Raw genomic sequence first — 22,133 nt, 5'->3', positions numbered from 1 at the left:
ACTTTCTGGGGCATGCGCGGCTTTGACAGTGACTGAAAGACGTGCGAAACATTTGCTACAACTACACGTGAATTACATGTACTGGCCAACAGCCCGACTGACTTGTTCTTGGCCGACAGCCCTTTCTCTGCATGTGTTTTCCAGTAATATTGAAGTCCTCTAGTCGTTGCGCCACGTGCTGGCTATGCGGTATCCACATAATCTATTGTCAGGTCAATTTTCAATTATTTTCAATCTCAACATTTGCTCTCCCAAATCATGTAATTCAGGTTCACATCAATTAGCTTGCTGACCATGCCTTATTCAGGTGATCTATTACATCAGACAGGAGGCAATTTGGGATGAATTTGGGTGGGAGAGGGTGCGTTTAAAGGCTCCCAATAACGACCTGTAAACTGTAGTGAATAGAGACCGCGCCACTTATGCACAATAGTATTATAGTCAATAGAAGCCTTGACATGAGCCGTCAAGCGTTTTCTAGGGAAGTATCTTTATAATACTCATCCCCAGTCCTCGTCCTGTCACACGTGTTTCCCACGAGCAGCACGCGTGCAATTCATGTGATAATCGTTATGGCGTATAATTAGTCACCATCGCTTGAGAAGCTTGTGAGTTACACGTTAGGTAATCGTCCGCTAGGTACTTTGTTTCGACCTTTTTGACCAATTCAAGAAACTTGTCGTGTTTTATATGGGCCGTTCCTAGTGGTTGCGGTACTTCACCAATCTGGTTCCTACCATTTGATCGTCAACGCCGTATTCAATTTCTCAACTGCGTGGTACTGCGTATGTAACATCTTTCTTGCCTGGAATAACAAATATCACATATATAATACAACAGCACTTGTTAAGCGCGCACGCTAAAAGTCATTTCGCGCACACTGCCTGAATTACATTTTTTTAATAGGTCACTCGTAAATCGCGCGCTCTGATTGGTCAAGAGTCCATGTGTTATTAGAGGGCACACGCACGCCTGGCTCCAACATGCGCGCGCGCTCCCCAAAACTAGATTGGAAAGTAAGAAAACATTTGAATTGTTTTATAAACAAAAGATCTCATTTTTTGTGCGTCTGTCTTCTAAGAGATGTACAGAAGACGTCACAGCGTGTCATGAACAACTCGACTGCGTCTCGTTGCGTACTTTTTTGTTCACACGCTGTGACGTCATCTGTTCCTTTATTAGAGGACAGACGCACAAAAAAATGAGATTTTGCTTTCCAGCTCTCTAGTAATTAACAGGTTACGTCACGGCGTCACGTTGCGTATTTTGTTACAAAAAAATATTTTATAGAATGAGTCGAATTTGATCGAATTTTTTTAAGCCTACGAAGACATCTCTTTTGATCGAAGCACCAGCTTCAACTACCCATAAGTTGACCAAAGAGATTGTTATTAAAAGCCATTAGCCAGAAGTCTAGTGGAAAACGGCGATGGACCTCATGATAATTAACTAAAAACACGCAGAATTTGCCAAAACATTTTAAAATGAACAGGGCATACAGACCAATAAAGAGAATGTGTAGTTTGTGAGTCTTTACCTTATCGCTGTCAGCGCCTCCGAGCCACTCCCTAAAACAAGCGGGTATAGATAAGATAAGACAAAATAGCACAAAAAAATAAAAAAATAAAAATAAAAAAGCCAATCGGAAGCCCGCGAAGCTATTTCGATCCATTCCCGGTTTGGTAAGAGTTAAGAGGCGGTTGCGGAGGGGGAGGCTGGGAAGAAAGAAAACGAAAGAGCAAAAAAAAATATTAAATAAAAAAATCCCTATTATCTATGGTCACCTGTAAAGGGTTTCCACGGCTGGGTTATCCTCCGGTCTACGGCTCCTAAAATAAGTGTTGAAGTTAGCAAAGTAGAGACTAATTATTATAACGATCAACAAAATAATGGCGGACAATTTAGGCCGGTGTCGAAATGGGATGTCACAGCTACGACAAACGACATAATATATCCGACTTCTAAAAACTTTCCCGAGTACTAACTTCACCAAGACGCGACCGCACATCACAGTGGGTTGAACAAAAACGTCACCACTCTTCTTCCTGCTTTACATTTGACGAATAAAGTATTGCATTGTATTGTATTGTATTTGATTCTCTGACATGAAGGTGGCATTTTGAACACAAAAATAAGCACAAGAATACCAAGTATTTACTCCCCATAAAAAATACTAAATCAATAGAACGTTTTCACACCATTTTTAACTACTTCAAGGTGACCACGATAGCGCGTGTCACACTGCAAAAAATTATTTAGGCTGTTTTTTTTTTAAAGAATGTCGTCTAAAAATCACGAGGAATTCGGTGATCGGCAGGAAAGCATAGGAAATGCGAACGATTTGGGCAATGAAAGGGGTTGAATACACAAAGAACTATTCTAATGGAAATAGCCAACGCAAATATTACATAAGGCGAGAACAAATATAATACAGCACGCTCTCCAGCTGCGAGTGAACGAGCGCAATTAAACTCGCGGCGAAGTTCAAGGCTTATTTGTAAGCATAATCTTAATAAGACATGGTTTTTGCATTTTCGTTTGACCCGCGTTGTCTACGTTAGGTGATATGATGATAAAACTATTTGGAATATCGTTTAAAAATGCTGATAGCAGCTCAATTTGAGGGAAATTGGTTAAGGAAGATAAACATGGGTGAACTCAAGAGGCAATTTCGACGACAATGGTCGAAAATAGGATGATATCATAACCGTTTCAAGCTCCCAAAGGAAATGGTATTAATGGAAGAAAGAATTCGTCGCAATTAACGGCAGGCTGAAGCAATAGACTTGAAGCAAAATTGCGCAAAAGTGATTTTATTTTCCCAAATATTGATACACAACTGACGAAAGTTTAAACAGTAAATGCGTAAGAACAGTCAAATTGTAAATAAAAGGAAAGGGCAAAAGGGCAAATCGAGCAAGAAGACAACAGAACGAGACGAAAGAACTGAGAAGTGGCGAAATCAAAATCAAGGTAAACTTTTTATGGGCTATAAATACCATGTGATAACATATGGTATTTACAGCCCATAGATAAGATCTGTATTTTCAAAGGAGTTCGTTTTATTCTATTTCTTATAAGTGTGCTAATTTCATTTTGTAACGTATTTTAGTCGCCCTGAGAATTGAAATAGATTCGACATGCATCATGGGCTTTTGTTAGGGATATCGCATTTAAAACATTTCAAAACCATTTAATTTTGTTTTCATTGAATCTTTGACCGCCTGTATGTTCTGAAACATACGGCCGACGAAACGGTATGGAATAAAAAAAACCTCTAAACCGATTAGTTCTCAATCTACGCGATATCTAGTACTGTACACATTACATATTAAAATACTTTTCTTTTTTTTTAGTTGTTATTGAAAGTGCCTTAGACAATTTAAATTCGGAAGGGGAAATTCCAATTAAATTACAAAAGACTGCTCTTTTTAAATTTTTATTAATTTGCTTCGGTTATTTTGACTTCTAATGGATAACAAAGCAAAATAAAACATTAACATTCAAACACCTGCTACATGCGCAACGAAATATACATATATTTACCTAGGTAATAAACAGAAAGGGGTGATTGTAAATAATGCAAAAGATTATGCTTACATTCTTTACTACTATTATCTTAAACGTCTACAACGCAATAAGTTTTAATTCACATTTAAAACAGAAGGGGCGTCGCGTCTTATCAGCCATTACGACTAGGTGTAATTTTAGCACTATTGTGTTGTACGCATTAAAAAAAATAAGGGGGGAATTTCTAAAAGCGTAGAAAGATCATTTTTCCATGTATATATCAAAGAAGAGGTAAGCCTTAACATAAATACTTCCTCTACGAAACCTAATCATTTATTTCTCATTAGCTAAAACGAGATGGAATTGAACAAAACCGACAGAAATTTCTGGAATTCAAGTTCGAGTTCAGACTTCGCCCACCTCCAGCTTGTCAACAACGTCTATCTCATCCTTCTAGGAACCTTTGCCGTGGTCACAGTTCTTGGAAATGGTCTGGTTATTCTTGTAATTCTTTCAAGGAAAAGGCTTCGTGTCCAAGAATCTCCTAATTGGTTCGTGCTTTCCCTGGCCATTGCGGACTTTCTGGTTGGATTCTTTACGTTTACCAATGCAATTATTTGTCGCTACAGCACGGTTCTGTACGAGGTTTGTCATCTTCCCGACTTCTACTACGCTCAAAACTGCCTCATGTCTTTCTTCTTCACGGCATCCGTGATGAATTTATGCGCCCTGACGCTGGATATTTACTTGGGAGTACTCCACCCTTATCGATATCAGTCTTTTAAGAAAGCCAGTACCGTCGGCGGCTTTATAGCACTCGCATGGGTTCTCTCCGCAGCACAGAACATCCCATTGGTCGTTTACCAGCTGACTGACAGCCACCCTGAAGCAGCGCATGTCGCTGACAGCGTCATCCAAGTAAGCTTCATGACGGGGCTACCGAGTATCTTCATGCTTTACGCATACGTAAGGATTTTTAGAGTCGCTCGCAAGCATCGCAAGGACATAGAGAAAGTCCAACGCGAAGTCGAATCCATCGAGCCTTTCACCGAAAAACCAAGGAAGCGCAAGCGGGGAAGAAGTGGCACAGTAAAATCCGTCGGGGTAGTGGTGGGGATTTTCTTGTTCTGTAATGCATTCTACCAGTATTACGTCATGTGTGATATATGGCCGGACACCATCCACATGCATTACCTGGTACGAGTAGTGACGCTATTGCTGAGACAGTTCAACTCTGCGCCCAATGTATTTGTGTACGCGTTCCTAAGAAAGGACTTCAGGCGCGAGATGTGGGCGATGATTCGGTGCGTGAAACGAAAGAGGAAAGCCTCAACCGAGGTACTGACACTTTGATTACTGTATGTACTGCTCAACGGAGACGTTCCTAAGAAAGGACTTCAGGCGCGAGATTTGAGCGATGTGTCGGTGCGTGAAACGAAAGAGGAAAGCTTCAACCGAGGTAATGACACTTTGATTACTGTATGTACTGCTCAACGGAGACGTTCCTAAGAAAGGACTTCAGGCGCGAGATGTGGGCGATGATTCGGTGCGTGAAACGAAAGAGGAAAGCTTCAACCGAGGTACTGACACTTTGATTACTGTATGTACTGCTCAACTGAGACGATCCTCAGGAAGGACTTCAGGCGCGAGATGTTAGCGATGGGTCGGTGCGTGAAACGAAAGAGAAAAGCTTCATGCGAGATACTGATACTATGATTACTGTATGTACTGCTCAACTGAGACGATCCTCAGAAAGGACTTCAGGCGCGAGATGTTAGCGATGGGTCGGTGCGTGAAACGAAAGAGAACAGCTTCATGCGAGATACTGATACTATGATTACTGTATGTACTGCTCAACTGAGACGATCCTAAGAAAGGACTTCAGGCGCGAGATGTGAACGATGGGTCGGTGCGTGAAACGAAAGAGAACAGCTTCATGCGAGATACTGATACTATGATTACTGTATGTACTGCTCAACTGAGACGTTCCTAAGAAAGGACTTCAGGCGCGAGATGTGGGCGATGATTCGGTGCGTGAAACGAAAGAGGAAAGTTTAAACCGAGGTACTGACATTTTGACTACTGTATGAACTGCTCAACTGAGACGATCCTCAGGAAGGACTTCAGGCGCGAGATGTTAGCGATGGGTCGGTGCGTGAAACGAAAGAGAAAAGCTTCATGCGAGATACTGATACTATGATTACTGTATGTACTGCTCAACTGAGACGATCCTCAGAAAGGACTTCAGGCGCGAGATGTTAGCGATGGGTCGGTGCGTGAAACGAAAGAGAACAGCTTCATGCGAGATACTGATACTATGATTACTGTATGTACTGCTCAACTGAGACGATCCTAAGAAAGGACTTCAGGCGCGAGATGTGAACGATGGGTCGGTGCGTGAAACGAAAGAGGAAAGCTTCAACCGAGACGTTCCTAAGAAAGGACTTCAGGCGCGAGATGTGAGCGATGGGTCGGTGCGTGAAACGAAAGAGGAAAGCTTTAACCGAGACGTTCCTAAGAAAGGACTTCAGGCGTGAGATGTGGGCGATGATTCGATGCGTGAAACGAAAGAGGAAAGCTTCAACCGAGGCACTGACACTTTGACTACTGTATGTATTGCTCAACTGAGACGTTCCTAAGAAAGGACTTCAGGCGCGAGATGTGAGCGATGGGTCGGTGCGTGAAACGAAAGAGGAAAGCTTCAACCGAGGTACTGACACTGATTACTGTATGAACTGCTCAACTGAGACGATCCTCAGGAAGGACTTCAGGCGCGAGATGTGAGCGATGGGTCGGTGCGTGAAACGAAAGAGAAAAGCTTCATGCGAGATACTGATACTATGATTACTGTATGTACTGCTCAACTGAGACGTTCCTAAGAAAGGACTTCAGGCGCGAAATGTGGGCGATGATTCGATGCGTGAAACGAAAGAGGAAAGCTTCAACCGAGGTAATGACACTTTGATTACTGTATGTACTGCTCAACGGAGACGTTCCTAAGAAAGGACTTCAGGCGCGAGATGTGGGCGATGATTCGGTGCGTGAAACGAAAGAGGAAAGCTTCAACCGAGGTACTGACACTTTGATTACTGTATGTACTGCTCAACTGAGACGATCCTCAGGAAGGACTTCAGGCGCGAGATGTTAGCGATGGGTCGGTGCGTGAAACGAAAGAGAAAAGCTTCAACCGAGGTAATGACACTTTGATTACTGTATGTACTGCTCAACGGAGACGTTCCTAAGAAAGGACTTCAGGCGCGAGATGTGGGCGATGATTCGATGCGTGAAACGAAAGAGGAAAGCTTCAACCGAGGTACTGACACTGATTACTGTATGTACTGCTCAACTGAGACGTTCCTAAGAAAGGACTTCAGGCGCGAAATGTGGGCGATGATTCGATGCGTGAAACGAAAGAGGAAAGCTTCAACCGAGGTAATGACACTTTGATTACTGTATGTACTGCTCGACGGAGACGTTCCTAAGAAAGGACTTCAGGCGCGAGATGTGGGCGATGATTCGATGCGTGAAACGAAAGAGGAAAGCTTCAACCGAGGTACTGACACTGATTACTGTATGTACTGCTCAACGGAGACGTTCCTAAGAAAGGACTTCAGGCACGAGATGTGGGCGATGATTCGATGCGTGAAACGAAAGAGGAAAGCTTCATGCGAGATACTGATACTATGATTACTGTATGTACTGCTCAACTGAGACGATCCTCAGAAAGGACTTCAGGCGCGAGATGTGAGCGATGGGTCGGTGCGTGAAACGAAAGAGGAAAGCTTCATGCGAGATACTGATACTATGATTACTGTATGTACTGCTCAACTGAGACGATCCTAAGAAAGGACTTCAGGCGCGAGATGTGGGCGATGGGTCGGTGCGTGAAACGAAAGAGGAAAGCTTCATGCGAGATACTGATACTATGATTACTGTATGTACTGCTCAACTGAGACGATCCTAAGAAAGGACTTCAGGCGCGAGATTTGAGCGATGTGTCGGTGCGTGAAACGAAAGAGGAAAGCTTCTACCGGGGTACCGACACTTTGATTACTGTATGTACTGCTCAACTGAGACGTTCCTAAGAAAGGACTTCAGGCGCGAGATGTGGGCGATGTGTCGGTGCGTGAAACGAAAGAGGAAAGCTTCAACGGATATACTGACACTTTAAATACTGTATGTACTGCTCAACTGAGACGATCCTCAGAAAGGACTTCAGGCGCGAGATGTGAGCGATGGGTCGGTGCGTGAAACGAAAGAGGAAAGCTTCAACCGGGGTACCGACACTTTGATTACTGTATGTACTGCTCAACTGAGACGTTCCTAAGAAAGGACTTCAGGCGCGAGATGTGGGCGATGTGTCGGTGCGTGAAACGAAAGAGGAAAGCTTCAACCGGGGTACTGACACTTTGATTACTGTATGTACTGCTCAACTGAGACGATCCTAAGAAAGGACTTCAGGCGCGAGATGTGGGCGATGATTCGATGCGTGAAACGAAAGAGGAAAGCTTCAACCGAGGTACCGACCCTTTGATTACTGTATGTACTGCTCAACTGAGACGTTCCTAAGAAAGGACTTCAGGCGCGAGATGTGGGCGATGATTCGATGCGTGAAACGAAAGAGGAAAGCTTCATGCAAGATACTGATACTATGATTACTGTATGTACTGCTCAACTGAGACGTTCCTAAGAAAGGACTTCAGGCGCGAGATGTGAGCGATGATTCGATGCGTGAAACGAAAGAGGAAAGCTTCAACGGATATACTGACACTTTAAATACTGTATGTACTGCTCCAGTAAGACGTTACTAAAAAAGACATTTTGGCGCGGGATGTGGGCGATGGAAAAAACCTTCAACAGAAGTGCTGACACTTTGATTGCTGTATGCACTGCTCCAGTGTGATGTTACTAAGAAATGATTTCAGTCGCGCGATGTGGGAGATGGAGAAAACCTACCTAAAACCAAAGTATAGACACTTTGATTTGTGGTTCAAAATACAGAGGCTTTATCAAACGAGACATACTAGAACGTGAAATAGAGAGATGTCACATTTCGCACTATGGCTTGGTGCTTGAAAGAAAGGAAGAATCTTCCAAACTCTGGTACTATGGACCCTTATTCAGGGCCGTAGCAGGAGATGGGGCACTTGGGGCACGTGCCCCAAAAATATTTTGAAACATTATAAGGAAATGACCAGTTGGGGCGTGGTTGTGCCCCCATTGTTTCCTTAATGCTTCTGTATCGTGCCCCCTCCCCCAACAATTTGAGGCCTGCTACGGCTTTGTTATTTATTGAGACACAAACTCTTGGGCATAACTTGAAAAGCTTTGGTAATAAAAACAATGATACGAACTCTTCGAAATGTGAACAAAAATACATGGTGTTCAACTACAAAGGCACGAACACAGAGAATGAAAAGAGAGATCAGGTTAAGTTATTTTTTTAATTGCTGTTAGGCAGATAACTAACCGACCGTCGTGTTGAAATTAAGGCTATGCGCGGTAACGCGGAAGGGCAGGACACCCCCCTCCCCCCACAAAAAAAATCCCTCTTGAAGAGCTGAAGCAAACCCATCCTCCCCCCTCCCCCCCCCCCCCCCCCCCATCATCCCACTACGACAACTTTAGCCCTGAATATATCCTAACAGAAAGACTAGGAGACATTTCACTCACTTGATAGAGTTGTAGAGATCTTCCACTCTTTGGACGAGGTCTTTGGCCGACTCACCCTCCCCGGGACGAATCTGCGCGCCACCGTTGACACAACCTACAAAATCAACGAGTTATTCTGTCTATTCAGTTGCATTTGGGATAGCAGCACTGCCGTGCGCGTAAGAAGCAGATGAAAATTATAGTACTAGGGATATGCACAAGACAATGTTTGCAATCTATGCAGAATATGTAATTAAGCCGCATTGTCACCAGTTTACTTCCGGAGGGCCAACGGCAACCTCAACCGAAACAGAAACTTCCAATAAACTCATTGCTTTAAGCGGAGATTGTTTTGTAATCGGCTGGAAGTAAACTGGCGACATTGCGGCTTTAACCTCGAAATCATGCAACGTATGTAATTCACCTCCATTTTATTTAAAAGTAAAGTAAAGTAAAGTAAGTAAAGCATTAACCTGAATTTCTTAAAAAAACACACACAAACTTTCCAAGTACCAGCTTTAAAACAACACTGAAAAACATCCTCGTGAGTTAAATAAAAATGCACGATACACCATTCTTTTGCTGCACGTTTTTTTCTAAGCTCCTTGGTTCTAATGTGGGGTAAAATGTTGGACCAAATAAATCCTGGGCAAGGAATTTAAGCCCTTAAAGGAAAACGAGAGATTCAAATCCTACAAAATACGTCAGACTCCCTGTTATGCTAGCAGCCACCGGTTCAGTGATCTGGTTTGTACCTGAGGGCAGTCCATAACTTGAAAGTACTAATACGGACTCATCCGTGGGTTCATTGATCTCTAATAAGGTTTGTACCTAAAGGCCAGGACATAAATTCTACGAAATGATATGGACTTATCTCCATGGGTTCATTGATCTCTAATAAGGTTTGTACCTAAAGGCCAGGACATAAATTCTACGAAATGATATGGACTTATCCATGGGTTCAGTGATCTCTAATAAGGTTTGTACCTGAAGGGCAGGACATAGCTTCAACGAAATGATACGGACTTATCCATGGGTTCATTGATTTATGATAAGGTTTGTACCTGAAGGGCAGGCCATAACTTCAACGAAATGATACGGACTCTTGCCACGTTTGAGCTTCTGCACCAAGTTCTGCGAGTATAAAAACATCAATACAAAGCATATTATTATCTCGTAGCTATTAGAATGGCCCATTATCCAAATGATCGAATTTTACCTAGCTGTAAAGCAGACTGCAAATCACCAGGCATTCTCGTAAAATAAAGTTTCAAAGATTTGCAAAAAGGCTGTACACAAACGTCGACCTGGCAAGCCTGCTTCCGCGCTAAAATTAGATAATCCGGATGAAGGTCAGTTGTTTTCATATTCAATCTCTCTCTCATACATATACATATATAGTCATCCCTATCACTTGATACTTAGAAAAAAATGATCCGCCTTTATTGTCGCATGGGTCGAATTTCACATTGTAGCGGATTCCGTTTGCTACCACGGCGAACATCTTCTTTGCATAGCCATTTATCGCAGAACAACGATACGAATTTTCCTTTTCAAATATTAATCAATGAAAAACATAACCATATGAAACTAAACCGTATGGCAAAAGTCATTTAGGCGACCAAGCTGACCTGTATGTTCCTGAATCCGTAGGCAGCTGCAAACTTGAGCACATCCTTACCATCAACCTGCAAGGCCCATCATCAGTGATCATTGTAGCAGACGAGGAGAATAGGTGGGGTTGGCCGAGGGTCCGTTGGAGTTTTTCCTATATTCCAATTGTCGAGTATAGCCACAAAAGATGGTTTCAAGGGGACTAATCGTCACCCAAGATTTTTTTTTCAATTGTTTAAATGTAAATAGATGTAAAGATATGTGGCAAACAAATAAAAAAAAAAGTCTTTAGTATCTTAAAGAGCCCTGTTCAGCCGCAGGTTTGTTATTATTTTGTTCGATACTGGAAGACAAATTATGTAAAAAAAATATGTAAAAAACAGACAAAGAGGAATAATCAGCTGCGTAGACAGAGCAAAGCTCAAGATTCCTCATACAAGGAGTCCTCTGACCAAAAGCTTAACTCCAAATTTTAAAGAAATTTAGAAGATATGAAATTTAGATATTAGCGAGCAAAGTTGGCTTAATTTCTGATCAGACTTCTCCCTAAAAACGAGGAGAATTCATACTTTGAACATTTGAAAATTAAACTTCAAGCCTCATATCTCGAAGACGAATCCATAAGAAAAAAAAACACTTTTTGATATGTTGGTTTACATAACATAAGGAACCTCTATGCAAAAATTCAAGCTTACCGAAGTTAACCAGACCTTATATAGGGAAAATCTGCCATTTTTTTGCTCTGTCAGCTACGTCGGCTTGGTAGAATCAGGGAAATAAGTCAACACAAGCTTCCAACACGACCGCCCTCCCTGCCTTGGTTCCTTCCTTGGCTATTCCCTCGCGTGTACCCCATTCCAATGGGTCTACCTTTGGTTATCCCTTCATCCTATGGTTCCTTCCTTGGTTTTTTCCTCACTTGTAACCCCTCCCCCCATGCTATGGGTCAATCTTTGGTTATTCCTCACCTGTAGCGTGACTTCCCTAAAGTCCTTGTTCCTCAACGTCTTGTAGGTCAAAACATCGACTTTTTCGTCAAATAACTAAAAACAAATAACATTGAGAGCCTGTTGAAAATCGGCACTAGATCTGTTGGCTATGATCACATGCTATTGTTATCGTTGTCGTTGACATTGTCATCATCATCATTATTATTATTATTTGTATTATTATAATTATTATTATTATTATTATTAGCAGCAGCAGCAGCAGTAGTAGTAGTTGTTGTTGCTGTTGTTGTTGTTGTTGTTGTTGTTGTTGTTGTTGTTGTTGTGCACACTGAAGTTTTAGTTTTGCCTCGGTGGTTGGCTAAAGTTCGTGTCAATCAGATTATAAAGTTTCTCGCGTCCTTATTAGTCTACTTCATGTAGAAACTGTCAAATTGGCCACGGAAGCGTGCGTCGCATTGTCACTTACTTCTCTGGATGCGTATTTAAATATGTGTTCCAGAAATCCACCCTAAAAAAATCATATAAGAAGAATGAAGAAATGTCACGCCGTATGTGTAAAATAAATTAGAACAGATAGAGATATGATGTTATCTTTGACTCACAAGACTGCGATGGTTACTTACCGAGCCACCCCCTGAATGCCCAAAAAAATCACCACTATCGCTACTGCAGTATCTACGAATGAAAGACAAATAAGCCATCGAAATAAAATGGTGCCTCATTAAAGTGGCCAACATCGGGATCGAGGAAACTGACCGCCTGTTTACATGAAAAGGTAAAGAAATTGAAAATGCTTATATGTCTCTTAGGAGATCGCCTAGCCTGCATGTAGGCCTTTGATGGTGTTTTCATCGCGAAAAAAAAAAACAAATAAAAACAGCTTCGAGCGATCGCGCCGCCATCTGGATTTGAAAAAGATAAAAACATGGGGAGGTGGCTTTTCTTATTTCGCTCAAAATCCAAGATGGCGGATACCATCGCTCAAGACTGGTATTTCGCGATTATAATACTAGCAAACATTTTCGTTATTGACTTTACAAACAACAAATTGAATAAAGACCTTGCTGCTGCAAAGCCATAATCTATTAAACACAAAAACACGACTTATTTGGTGCACTGAGCCCCTTCCTTCAATATCCGTTCTTTTTTTGGTTGAACAAACTCTTACTTACAACTTGTCGAGCTCTACTGGGTCGATAGAGTTGAAGTCTGGGCAGTGATCCTGTATCATTGTTTCTACTTCCACTGGAAAGATGAATACAATTGCAACTGATTGTTTTTACAGTATAAATAAGCAATAATATGCAGTGTTATTTATTCTTAACGTACTAAATGCTAAAGCCCTATGCAAACAGCGCCGACATCAGTCAGCATTGCTGGAACCGTTACGCTCTGTTGACCACACAACAAAATTAATTTTGGCGAATCATTTCACACCTCAATGTGCTGCCTTAGGTCAGCAACGTTTGCGCTGTTTTCATGGGTCTCAAGCCTAAAGTTTAACACCCCAAAGAGACAAACTCTGAGCAAAGCGAAGTCTTGCTCGACTGCCGGTAATTCCTCTACCTCGTGGTCAGTCAAGTGAGACACCAGTAACAATAGGGGACTCAACACAAAAATGGCCTGTCAAGTCAGAGGACCAAAAAAAAATTTTTTAAATGAAAAAAAAACTTTATGGCTTTAGTTCGAAAGAGCTAAATAAGTTGCTTTTTATTGCTGTTATTTTGCCACTACAGTCTAATCGTGCGCTAGTTTTCCACCCAAAAGGTCACATAATCTCTTAGCGCAAGTCCTCTATTCTAGCTGATGTTGGCACGGTTTGTACGAGGAGTTACTGGAGTCTCTTGAGATCACAAGACATAGTAATACCTGGTGCACACCAGTGACATAACGACATAACGACATAACGACATAATGACATTGGCGCGTGCACCCTTAAGTGTGAATGATTCGACATTTTGACATGAGCCAAACACAACGACATGGACATAACGACATTGGCGTGTGCCCCCTTAAGTGTGAATGGTTCGACATTTTGACATGAGCCAAACACAACGACATGGACATAATGTCGGGCATAAAAGAGTGCGTGCGCTTATGTTATAAGTGTTTACTATATTATTCACAGCAAACCGCTCTACCACTGCTTGCTATATTCTGCACGGTCCACTGCTAAGGGCTTTACCTGTAGATATGACACAATCCACGTCACGTGTGCTGTACATGTCATTGTAGAAGTCATCACGTGACGCCTCCAGTTTCTTGTCAAAGCACGGCATGACGCACACGTGATACACAGAATCTGGACTGTGGGGGAGGGCGACACTACTTTAGTACAAGATCAAACGTTTACATTGCTTGTGAGAAACAGGTCATTGCCCTGTTTATCCCGCTTGCGTGACGCATGTTTCGTTCGCAGGAACTTCTGGGGAATCATTCTAAATAATATCGTCTTATAGCCTAAGAAATCATATGCAAATGAGGAATTAATCTATTAGCGAAATCAATCAGCTTGAATAAACAACACGTGACACAAGTCGGTTTAACACAACACGTCACGCAGGTCGGATCAGCATAACATGTCACGCAAGTCCAAACAACACATGTCCAGCAAGCATGACACATGTTACGCAAGCTGGATCTACACAACACGTCACGAAAGTCGGATCAATAGAACACGTCACGCAAGTCCTATCAACACAATACGTCACGCAAGTCAGACACAAGGCGTCACGTAGTATATCGGATCAGCTGGTTTGTGCACAATAACAGGTGGGTTTTTTTTATAAGACAACACATACCTTTTGCCGACAACCGATGCTAAGTGATCTTTTACTAATGATCCCATGATCTGCTGGGGTGATTTAGTTGAGCTGAAAAAAAAATACATTATATGTTGTCAATAATAAAATATATAATCGATAAAGAAAAGATACGCTCGCTTTGGGAGACATAAAGAACAAGGAAAATGATCTTAAAAGAACGTGTAAGCTCAAGACAAAACATAACCCGCAATCAAACTACAAACCACAACTGCCCACTAACTATCCTATCGCCCTTGGGTTACTTACCTGATGTAAGGTAAAATGTAATCCCCATGAGTCTTCTCGGCATAGCACACCCAACCTTCAAAACAAATATATATCCATTATCACAGGCCTTTTGTCGATGTTCGCCTTTGTTGAGTGTTAAGCTGTCTCCAAAGCGGCCTCCTCAATGTACGTTTTCAAATATAGCCTCAAAGGAATTCACCAGGTGTTGAGGTATTGTGTGTAATCGCTAGCAATGTTCTGTCCTATTTGCTTGAATCTTTGTGTGTTTTCTCTTGTTCGTTTGATCCATTAGACTCGCTAGGCCAACAGTACTAGTCTGTCTCAGGCTGGCTGAAGGCTCAATGACCCCCCTTTTCCGTAGGTTTGACCATCTCCATCCAGACAGAAAATACATTAATTTTGTTTTGTTATAGACAAGGAAAAAGAAACCTTTGGTACCAAAACCACCTCCAAAATCATAATGACCTCTCAAAATATTTTTGAGAAGGCTGATTGTCTGCTCATGTGTTTGTTGCTGTTATGTATAACCTACCGGGGCAGGCGGAGGCCAGCATTGGTGTACAGCCTTCATCTCCTTGCTGATATGCTCTGAATCTCCTCACAAACTCTCTTTGGCTTAAATATGAAGTAAATGATAGCATCATTAAAAGATGCTTTAGTTACTTTTTTGCTCACAGTAGAAGGGGGATAGTTTTGATATTTAGTTATCCATCTCTGTGAGATGGGCTTGTGAGCAAATGTCAGGAGAAGACAACCCCCCCCCAAAAAAAAAAAATGTACTGTACCTGTGCAAGATCTCTTTAAAAACCAAAATGCTGTTTTTTTATTATACAGCACATACACCTATTTCGAATAAGGTTGCACCAGAGAATCCATATATTGTAACCCATAGTGTTTCATGGGTAGAATATAAAAGCCTGAATCCTGATCTCTAAATGATGTCTGGGTGTTTTAGAAGAACACAATTTTTATTCAGACTTATTTGCTTATTCATTTGATACCCATGAGGCACTGCAGGTTTCGACTGATGGATTCTCTGAGTGTAACCATACCATATTTATATTTATTTGAAATAGTCTTGCTTACCTCTCAGCAAGGCTAAAGTCCCTAGCAAATGTTGTATCAAACACATAATGGACACCTTAAAGGATGAAGAAAAAGTGAATACACGTAGTACAGTACAGCCTGGAGGAAACTTAACATTTTGTGCCTGAGTTCTGTGCGAAACTTTTTGAAACATTTTTGAAACTTTTTGAAACATTTTGTGCCTGAGTTCTGTGCGAAACTTTTTGAAACATTTTTTAAACTTTTTGAAACATTTTGTGCCTGAGTTCTGTGCGAATTTTGCGTGTACTTTGAGTGTAACTAGATTCATATACTCAAAATACACACAAACCACACGCACTTGTTTGTCTTATTAACTTCAATGTAATCCCTTGAAAGTATTTGAAGCTACAACCCAATATCCTGCATTTATATGCAAAAAGAAAACAGTTGGGCAGTTGGCATTTGACTTGATGGAATTTTGCTAATTAAAGAGCCTAATAAAACTTTTCCTTTTTTTTATATCCTTAAATAAAACTGATCCCTACAAAATTCATGCCCAATTTGGCTTAATACAAGTACTGTAGTTTTACAAAGTGAAAGCAAAAGTAAAAAGCTTTTTTCTGTCTGTCTCTTTCTGGTGTAGAAAATCATTTTTATGCTTTTTAAAACAAGCAGACTTACCCAGTTGTTTAAAGAAGGCGGATAGTTTCTTAGCAGCCTAAACAAAAAAACAGAAATATTATATAGTGCATTAAAAATACAGTACCGTTTTACCATTTATTTTTTTTATTTTATTTTATCTGATTCTAAATGAAAATCAAAGATCAAGTACTGTACTTAAAAGCTCTATTTTTGCAATTTCTCTTACGTCATTTATTGTGAGGTTGAATTTAGCAGCAATAGAAGCTCTCGACTGTGGCGAAATGGATATCACAACCAGCTTTTGCACATCCCCTTTTCCTTCCTGTTGACAAAAGAAGTGATCAATACTACTTTGAGAGTTTACAATATCCTGCCAACCACACCCATTACCTCTCACACACGTCACATCATTACCTTTCAAACACGTCACATCATCACCTTTCACACTTGTCACATCACCTTCTACACATGTCACATCATTACCTTTCACACACGCCACATCATCCCCTTTTACATACGTCACATCATCACCTTTTACACACGTCACATCATGACCTTCAACACATGTCACTTTATCACCTCTCACACACGTCACATCATCACCTTTCACACACGTCACATCACCACCTCTCACACATGTCACATCACCACCTTTCACACATGTCACATCATTACCTCTCACACACGTCACATCATAACCTTCCACACACGTCACATCATCACCTTTCACACACTCATGTCACACACTCACCTTTCACACACGCCACATCATCACCTTTTTAACACGTCACACCATCTCCTTTCGCACACATCACATCACCACCTTTCCCACAGGTCCCACACTGAGTCTTGTTGTATACTTTTTTGTTCATAACACGTGCGACGTCATCTGTGCATCTATTAGAGGACAGACGCATGGAAAAATGAGATCTATTTGTTAACTAGCGCCACACCATCACCTTTTACACTATCACACAAGTCACGCAATCACCTTTCACATAATCACACCTTTGTGTCATACCATCACCTAACACACTCACTTCAAAAATCACTTATCACACACTCACTTCAAAATCACCTATACACACTCACTTCAAAAATCACCTACTGTATCACACACTCACATCACACTATCACCTCTCACAAACTAACGTCACACTATCACCTATCACACACTCACATCACACATTTATCTTTCACACACTCATGTCATTCACATTCACCTTTCACACACTCACGTTACACATTCACCTTTCACCCACTCAAGTCACACTATCACCTGTTGCACAATAACTAAGTCACACACTCATGTCAAACTATCACCTTTCACGCACTCATGTCACACATTAACCTATCACACACTTACGTCACACATTTACCTTTCATGAACGCATGTCACACATTCACCTTTCATACACTCACGTCACACCATCACATAATATGTACATAATGTACTTACACCAATCAAACCTCATCTCTGAAGTTTTACCTTTTCATACATGTACAGTATGTAAGGCAGTCACCTATATGTATCTATGATATAAAGTATATGGTACATACCTTTACTAGCTTTCTGTTGCTGTCAAGGATCTTGAACAGTTCATCTTGGCTCTGCTGGGTAATAAGAACACTCTCCGCTGTGGTTATACAGCCGCTATAAGGATAATATGGAGAACAAGTGAGTAACAATAACAGACTGCAATGCTGTTGTTATGTAGCCACTTGTAAGAGTACAACAAAGAAGTGCAGTTCAGTGCTGTAGCAGGCCTTGAAATATTGGGGGGAGATGATGCAGGACCGTGAAGAAAATATATTTGAAGCACAGCCAACAGAGAACAGTCTGGTTTATTGTATGTCAGCACCTCCTTGATGTCACCGAGATCTATAATGTCTGATTGGCTCAAACCGCGCAGATCTGCGCCATGCAAACCTCAAATCATAGCTCGATAGCTGATTGGTTTAACCTTGAGCAGAACTGCGTACGGGGCCAGGACCCTAAGATGTTTCCACTTAATAGGTTTTTTTCCAGTTTAGGATTGATCTCTGTTAGCCATGTGCTCCTACTGGTCCCGGTCATTACCTAATAATTTTTAAAAATATCTGTGTGTGTGTGTGTGTGTGTGTGTGTGTGAGTAGGGGGGGTGGGAGGTCTGAGTGCCCCACCCCCTGCTACGACCACAGTCCTGTAGTTAGTTCAAGGGTAATATTGAGAAAGGGGTGCATGGGTAATGAGGCCAAATGGCCAATGGTGCTATAGCGGTGATTGCCTGCTTCAATCTAACCTATCAGGAGTCTTAAAGCCACATTGTCACCAGTTTACTTCCGGAGGTCCGACAGAAACCTCAACCGTTAAAAGACAAAAAATCTATTAAAATCCGAGATATTAAACAGGCCATCCGCTCTAAATTATCAATCACATCCTCGAAGAAACTTCCAATAAACACAATGCTTTCAATATTTTGAAATATTTTTTGCGTTTTCCGTTAAAAGTTGTCAGAGATTGTTACGTAACCGACCAGAAGTAAACTGGTGACAAAGCGGCTTTAATGAGAGGGACAGAGAGGAATAGGCAGGTCAAGAAAACCCTGGTCAGATGTCACCACCATGGACCTAAGAGTGTCTGCTTTATGGCCTAGCAGGGGGCAACAGATCATAGTCAGGCATGGAGGAGATGTGTGTGTTGCCAAGCAACGTCAGACCTGCTTCAGAATTGGACTAAACTGATATTAAATGGTTATTATTTTTATTATTTATTACTAATATCATAAAAATGGTGGTGTAATGAAAAACCTGCACGCCAAGCAGTCGTTGAGTGTTATCTCTGCTTTCTGTAACTTGGACTTCCCTCCGTCCTAACAAAGGAGTTGAACTTATGAGATGAGTTAAGAGGAGTTATGATATCTACTAGATAATTTGTAGCTTTCAATGGTTACATACCTCAGAAAGTTGCACATAGCTCCCATCACTTTCAATCTTTATTTTGGCCAGCCCCTTGTGAAAACAAAATCAAAGGTTACATAATAGGAAACACCTATTGTTCAACATGCAAATTGAGTCCGTTCAAACAAGATACTGTATTTAATCGAACAAGCACCTCCTCTAAATAAGCACCCCCTTTGAACCAAAACTATTATTAAGCGCCTCTCTCGAATAAGTGCCTCCCCCAAAAAAGCGCCCCCTTTAAACCAAAACAATGAATAAGCGCCCCCCTACCCAGGTTTTATGTAACTGAATAAATTACTATCATAACGTAGTTTTAAGAAAGCACTGGAGCTCATAAAAGGACAAGAAAGAGAGTATTTAATAGATGAAAATTGAAAAAAGCTGCTTCAAGTTGTAATAATGATATAGAGAAACTGATGTAGTATAAAATTGATATTAAATACATAAAAACACTTTGGCCTTTTGTTCGAAATTTGCTCTTTTAAATAAGCGCCTTGCTCAATTAAGCGCCTCCCTGAATAAGTGCCCTGTCTGACAGTCAAAAAATTTGATAAGCGCCAGGGTGCTTATTCAAGTAAATACGGTATGTGTTAAGTTTTCATGCATGCATTGTTAGCAGAGTTCTTTCTGGTTCCAATAGCATTTTATAGAACTTTAATTTACCTGTTCAAAGGGGATATTCATTTGGATTATCATGGCAAACGTTTTAGAGCCATGAAGTTAAAGCCCTAACCCAATATATTTTTATTGAATGCTATTTATTAGGATAGATGCTTGTTGAGTGTAATTCTATCAACATATTACACCGGGTGGAAGAAGAAATTATAATAACTACCTTTGCCCCAGGCTTCTTTTCAATCTTGACTGGTTTAATACATTCCTGGAAACAATACAGTCATTTAGAGCATAATACTAAACACAGCATTGTTGCATATTACAAGGGTTTAAGTATATATCACAGGTCCAGGCATACAATCAGGGTTTCGCACCTACTGTGTATATTGTTATTACAGAATAAGGATGCGAAAGAAGAGACTGGGAAGAGAAGTCAGTGGGTAATAGGGATTCTAGTACCTCAATCTTACAAGAAATTCAAATAACTGACAGAGCATTACAGTGGAAGATAGAAAGTAGCTTCTTGTAAATTCTCCCGAGGATAAAGTTCTTAATAATTATAGAATACTCTAAGGTTCTGTCAATTATATTCAGAATTTATTACAGATATTCAAGAAATAAAATTCCTTCATACAACCCACTAACACTAAGCTGGGCTGACCTGTGTATGATATAATATAAGGTACATAGGAGCAATGCATGTGATATTCTTATGCCCTATCCCTAAGCCCATTTTGCCTGGAACAATCTGCGTGTATACAACACTCCCTACTCTTATCCATGAAAGAGTTAAGGGCCGTATTTGTAAGGAATTACATTCAAACCTCCTATTCTTGTCTGTTATGGAGAAGCCGGTAATCTCCAAGTGAAAATTCAGCAAATATGCATTTTCCGGTTAAAAATAATACACCATCCCCCCTCTTTTTCTCCTACCAGGTAGTAAAACAATTAGCATAAGAAATGATGCATGCATATTAACCCTGTCCTAACCTGCGAAGGAGTTATGAAGTCGTCAAGATTTGTGAGCTGCAGAGCGCCACTAAAGTGGGCCGCCATCTTGGATCACAGATTGATACTTCATAGCTGCAAAAGATTTTTTATCATATCACATTTCTCATATAGACTTGGAGATTACAACCATTAATAAAGTACAATTCTGTTTGTTAAACCGCTGACCTAAAAAAAGAGGACTTTAGAAGCACACTAGCATACACACATTGGCACCAGTCGGGCCAAGACGAGACGCTAGCACAGTCTATTACCCGTGCTATGCCATGCTGACGAGTCCTAATAAGGACGAAACAGCTGTCCATGGTTGCCGAACTGCACGGGTAATAGACTGTGTTAGCGTCCCATCTTGGCCCGACTGGTGCCAATGTGTGTATGCTAGTGTGCTTCTAAAGTCCACATTTATGTATACATACTCGCAAGGATAGTTTGGCTATCCGACGGAGTTTTAGACTAGCAAAGGTCGCATGCGTGATCCGCACAATTGGCATCACGCTAGCCCGGTCGCAGCTCTAGATCCCACATAGATCTGAGCTGTGGTTTAAAGCACTTCGTTCGAGTCGAAGTCGCCCTGCAGTTTTTTTGCCGATGAAGTTTAACTGAGGCAAACCGGCTATGCCATGTTGACGAGCCCTAATAAGGACGAAACAGCTGTCCATGGTTGCCGAACTGCACGGGTAATAGCCTGTGCTAGCGTCCCGTCTTGGCCCGACTGGTGCCAATGTGTGTATGCTAGTGTGCTTCTAAAGTCCTAAAAAAGAGGAGAGCGGATTATTCCGGGGGGTAGGGTATGAAAGAAATTTGTTAGGTTAGATTCTTATAATAAAACCAAGAAATAATCTCTAAAATTGGCTGAATGTGCCTCGTTATTTGACAGGCTATACATACTTATTATCCAAAATATCCATACGTATTAAAGGTAAAAAAAAAGGCGAGGGCAAACGGGACCATGTCCCATGCGAGGCGCTGCCTCTAAAGATAAAATTACAATAAAATTCCAGATTACGCAAGACCCGAAGGGTCGCAGGATGAGTTGCACGAATAAATGGAGACGCAATTTAACAATGCTTTGTCTTTATTTTCTTCGCTCAAATACAGC

At 41.2% G+C, this 22,133-nt stretch overlaps 2 protein-coding genes across 2 annotated transcripts; one reads left to right on the top strand and one right to left on the bottom strand.

Moving 5' to 3' along the window:
- Positions 1–203: 203 nt before the first annotated feature.
- Positions 204–21,469, bottom strand: LOC5509852 (probable cytosolic Fe-S cluster assembly factor v1g210509). The gene is made up of 23 exons (XM_048722784.1): positions 21,451–21,469; positions 21,017–21,109; positions 20,247–20,291; positions 19,406–19,459; positions 19,259–19,320; positions 18,029–18,122; positions 16,695–16,790; positions 16,508–16,544; positions 15,866–15,920; positions 15,312–15,394; positions 14,798–14,852; positions 14,528–14,599; positions 13,912–14,033; positions 12,899–12,971; positions 12,350–12,401; positions 12,193–12,234; positions 11,745–11,819; positions 10,794–10,850; positions 10,227–10,296; positions 9,184–9,277; positions 1,785–1,829; positions 1,538–1,568; positions 204–805 (listed from the first exon to the last, which is right to left on the bottom strand). The coding sequence occupies exons 2-23, from the start codon at positions 21,080–21,082 to the stop codon at positions 734–736; spliced, it is 1,452 nt and encodes a 483-aa protein (XP_048578741.1). The 5' UTR covers positions 21,083–21,109; positions 21,451–21,469; the 3' UTR covers positions 204–733.
- LOC5509863 (trace amine-associated receptor 9) lies at positions 2,328–6,196 on the top strand. The gene is made up of 2 exons (XM_048722785.1): positions 2,328–2,973; positions 3,858–6,196. Exon 2 carries the CDS (start codon positions 3,868–3,870, stop codon positions 4,861–4,863), a length of 996 nt encoding a protein of 331 aa, XP_048578742.1. The 5' UTR covers positions 2,328–2,973; positions 3,858–3,867; the 3' UTR covers positions 4,864–6,196.
- Positions 21,470–22,133: the final 664 nt, after the last annotated feature.

This window comes from Nematostella vectensis, chromosome 15 (assembly GCF_932526225.1).
Source record: "Nematostella vectensis chromosome 15, jaNemVect1.1, whole genome shotgun sequence".
In the NCBI taxonomy this organism is placed as follows: Eukaryota; Metazoa; Cnidaria; class Anthozoa; order Actiniaria; family Edwardsiidae; genus Nematostella; species Nematostella vectensis.
Note: the sequence above shows the minus strand (reverse complement) of the source record. Positions and strands in the feature narration are given on the sequence as shown.

What these genes read in the sequence shown, in the direction of transcription:
- LOC5509852 (XM_048722784.1), bottom strand. Translation starts at nt 21,082, where the DNA reads ATGGCGGCCCACTTTAGTGGCGCTCTGCAGCTCACAAATCTTGACGAC. An exon ending in CCAGTAGAGCTCGACAAGTT is followed by an intron (nt 12,402 to 12,898) that starts GTAAGTAAGAGT and finishes TTTCATTCGTAG; the next exon opens with ATACTGCAGTAGCGATAGTG. An exon ending in TTAAATACGCATCCAGAGAA is followed by an intron (nt 11,820 to 12,192) that starts GTAAGTGACAAT and finishes ATTTGTTTTTAG; the next exon opens with TTATTTGACGAAAAAGTCGA.
- LOC5509863 (XM_048722785.1), top strand. Translation starts at nt 3,868, where the DNA reads ATGGAATTGAACAAAACCGACAGAAATTTCTGGAATTCAAGTTCGAGT.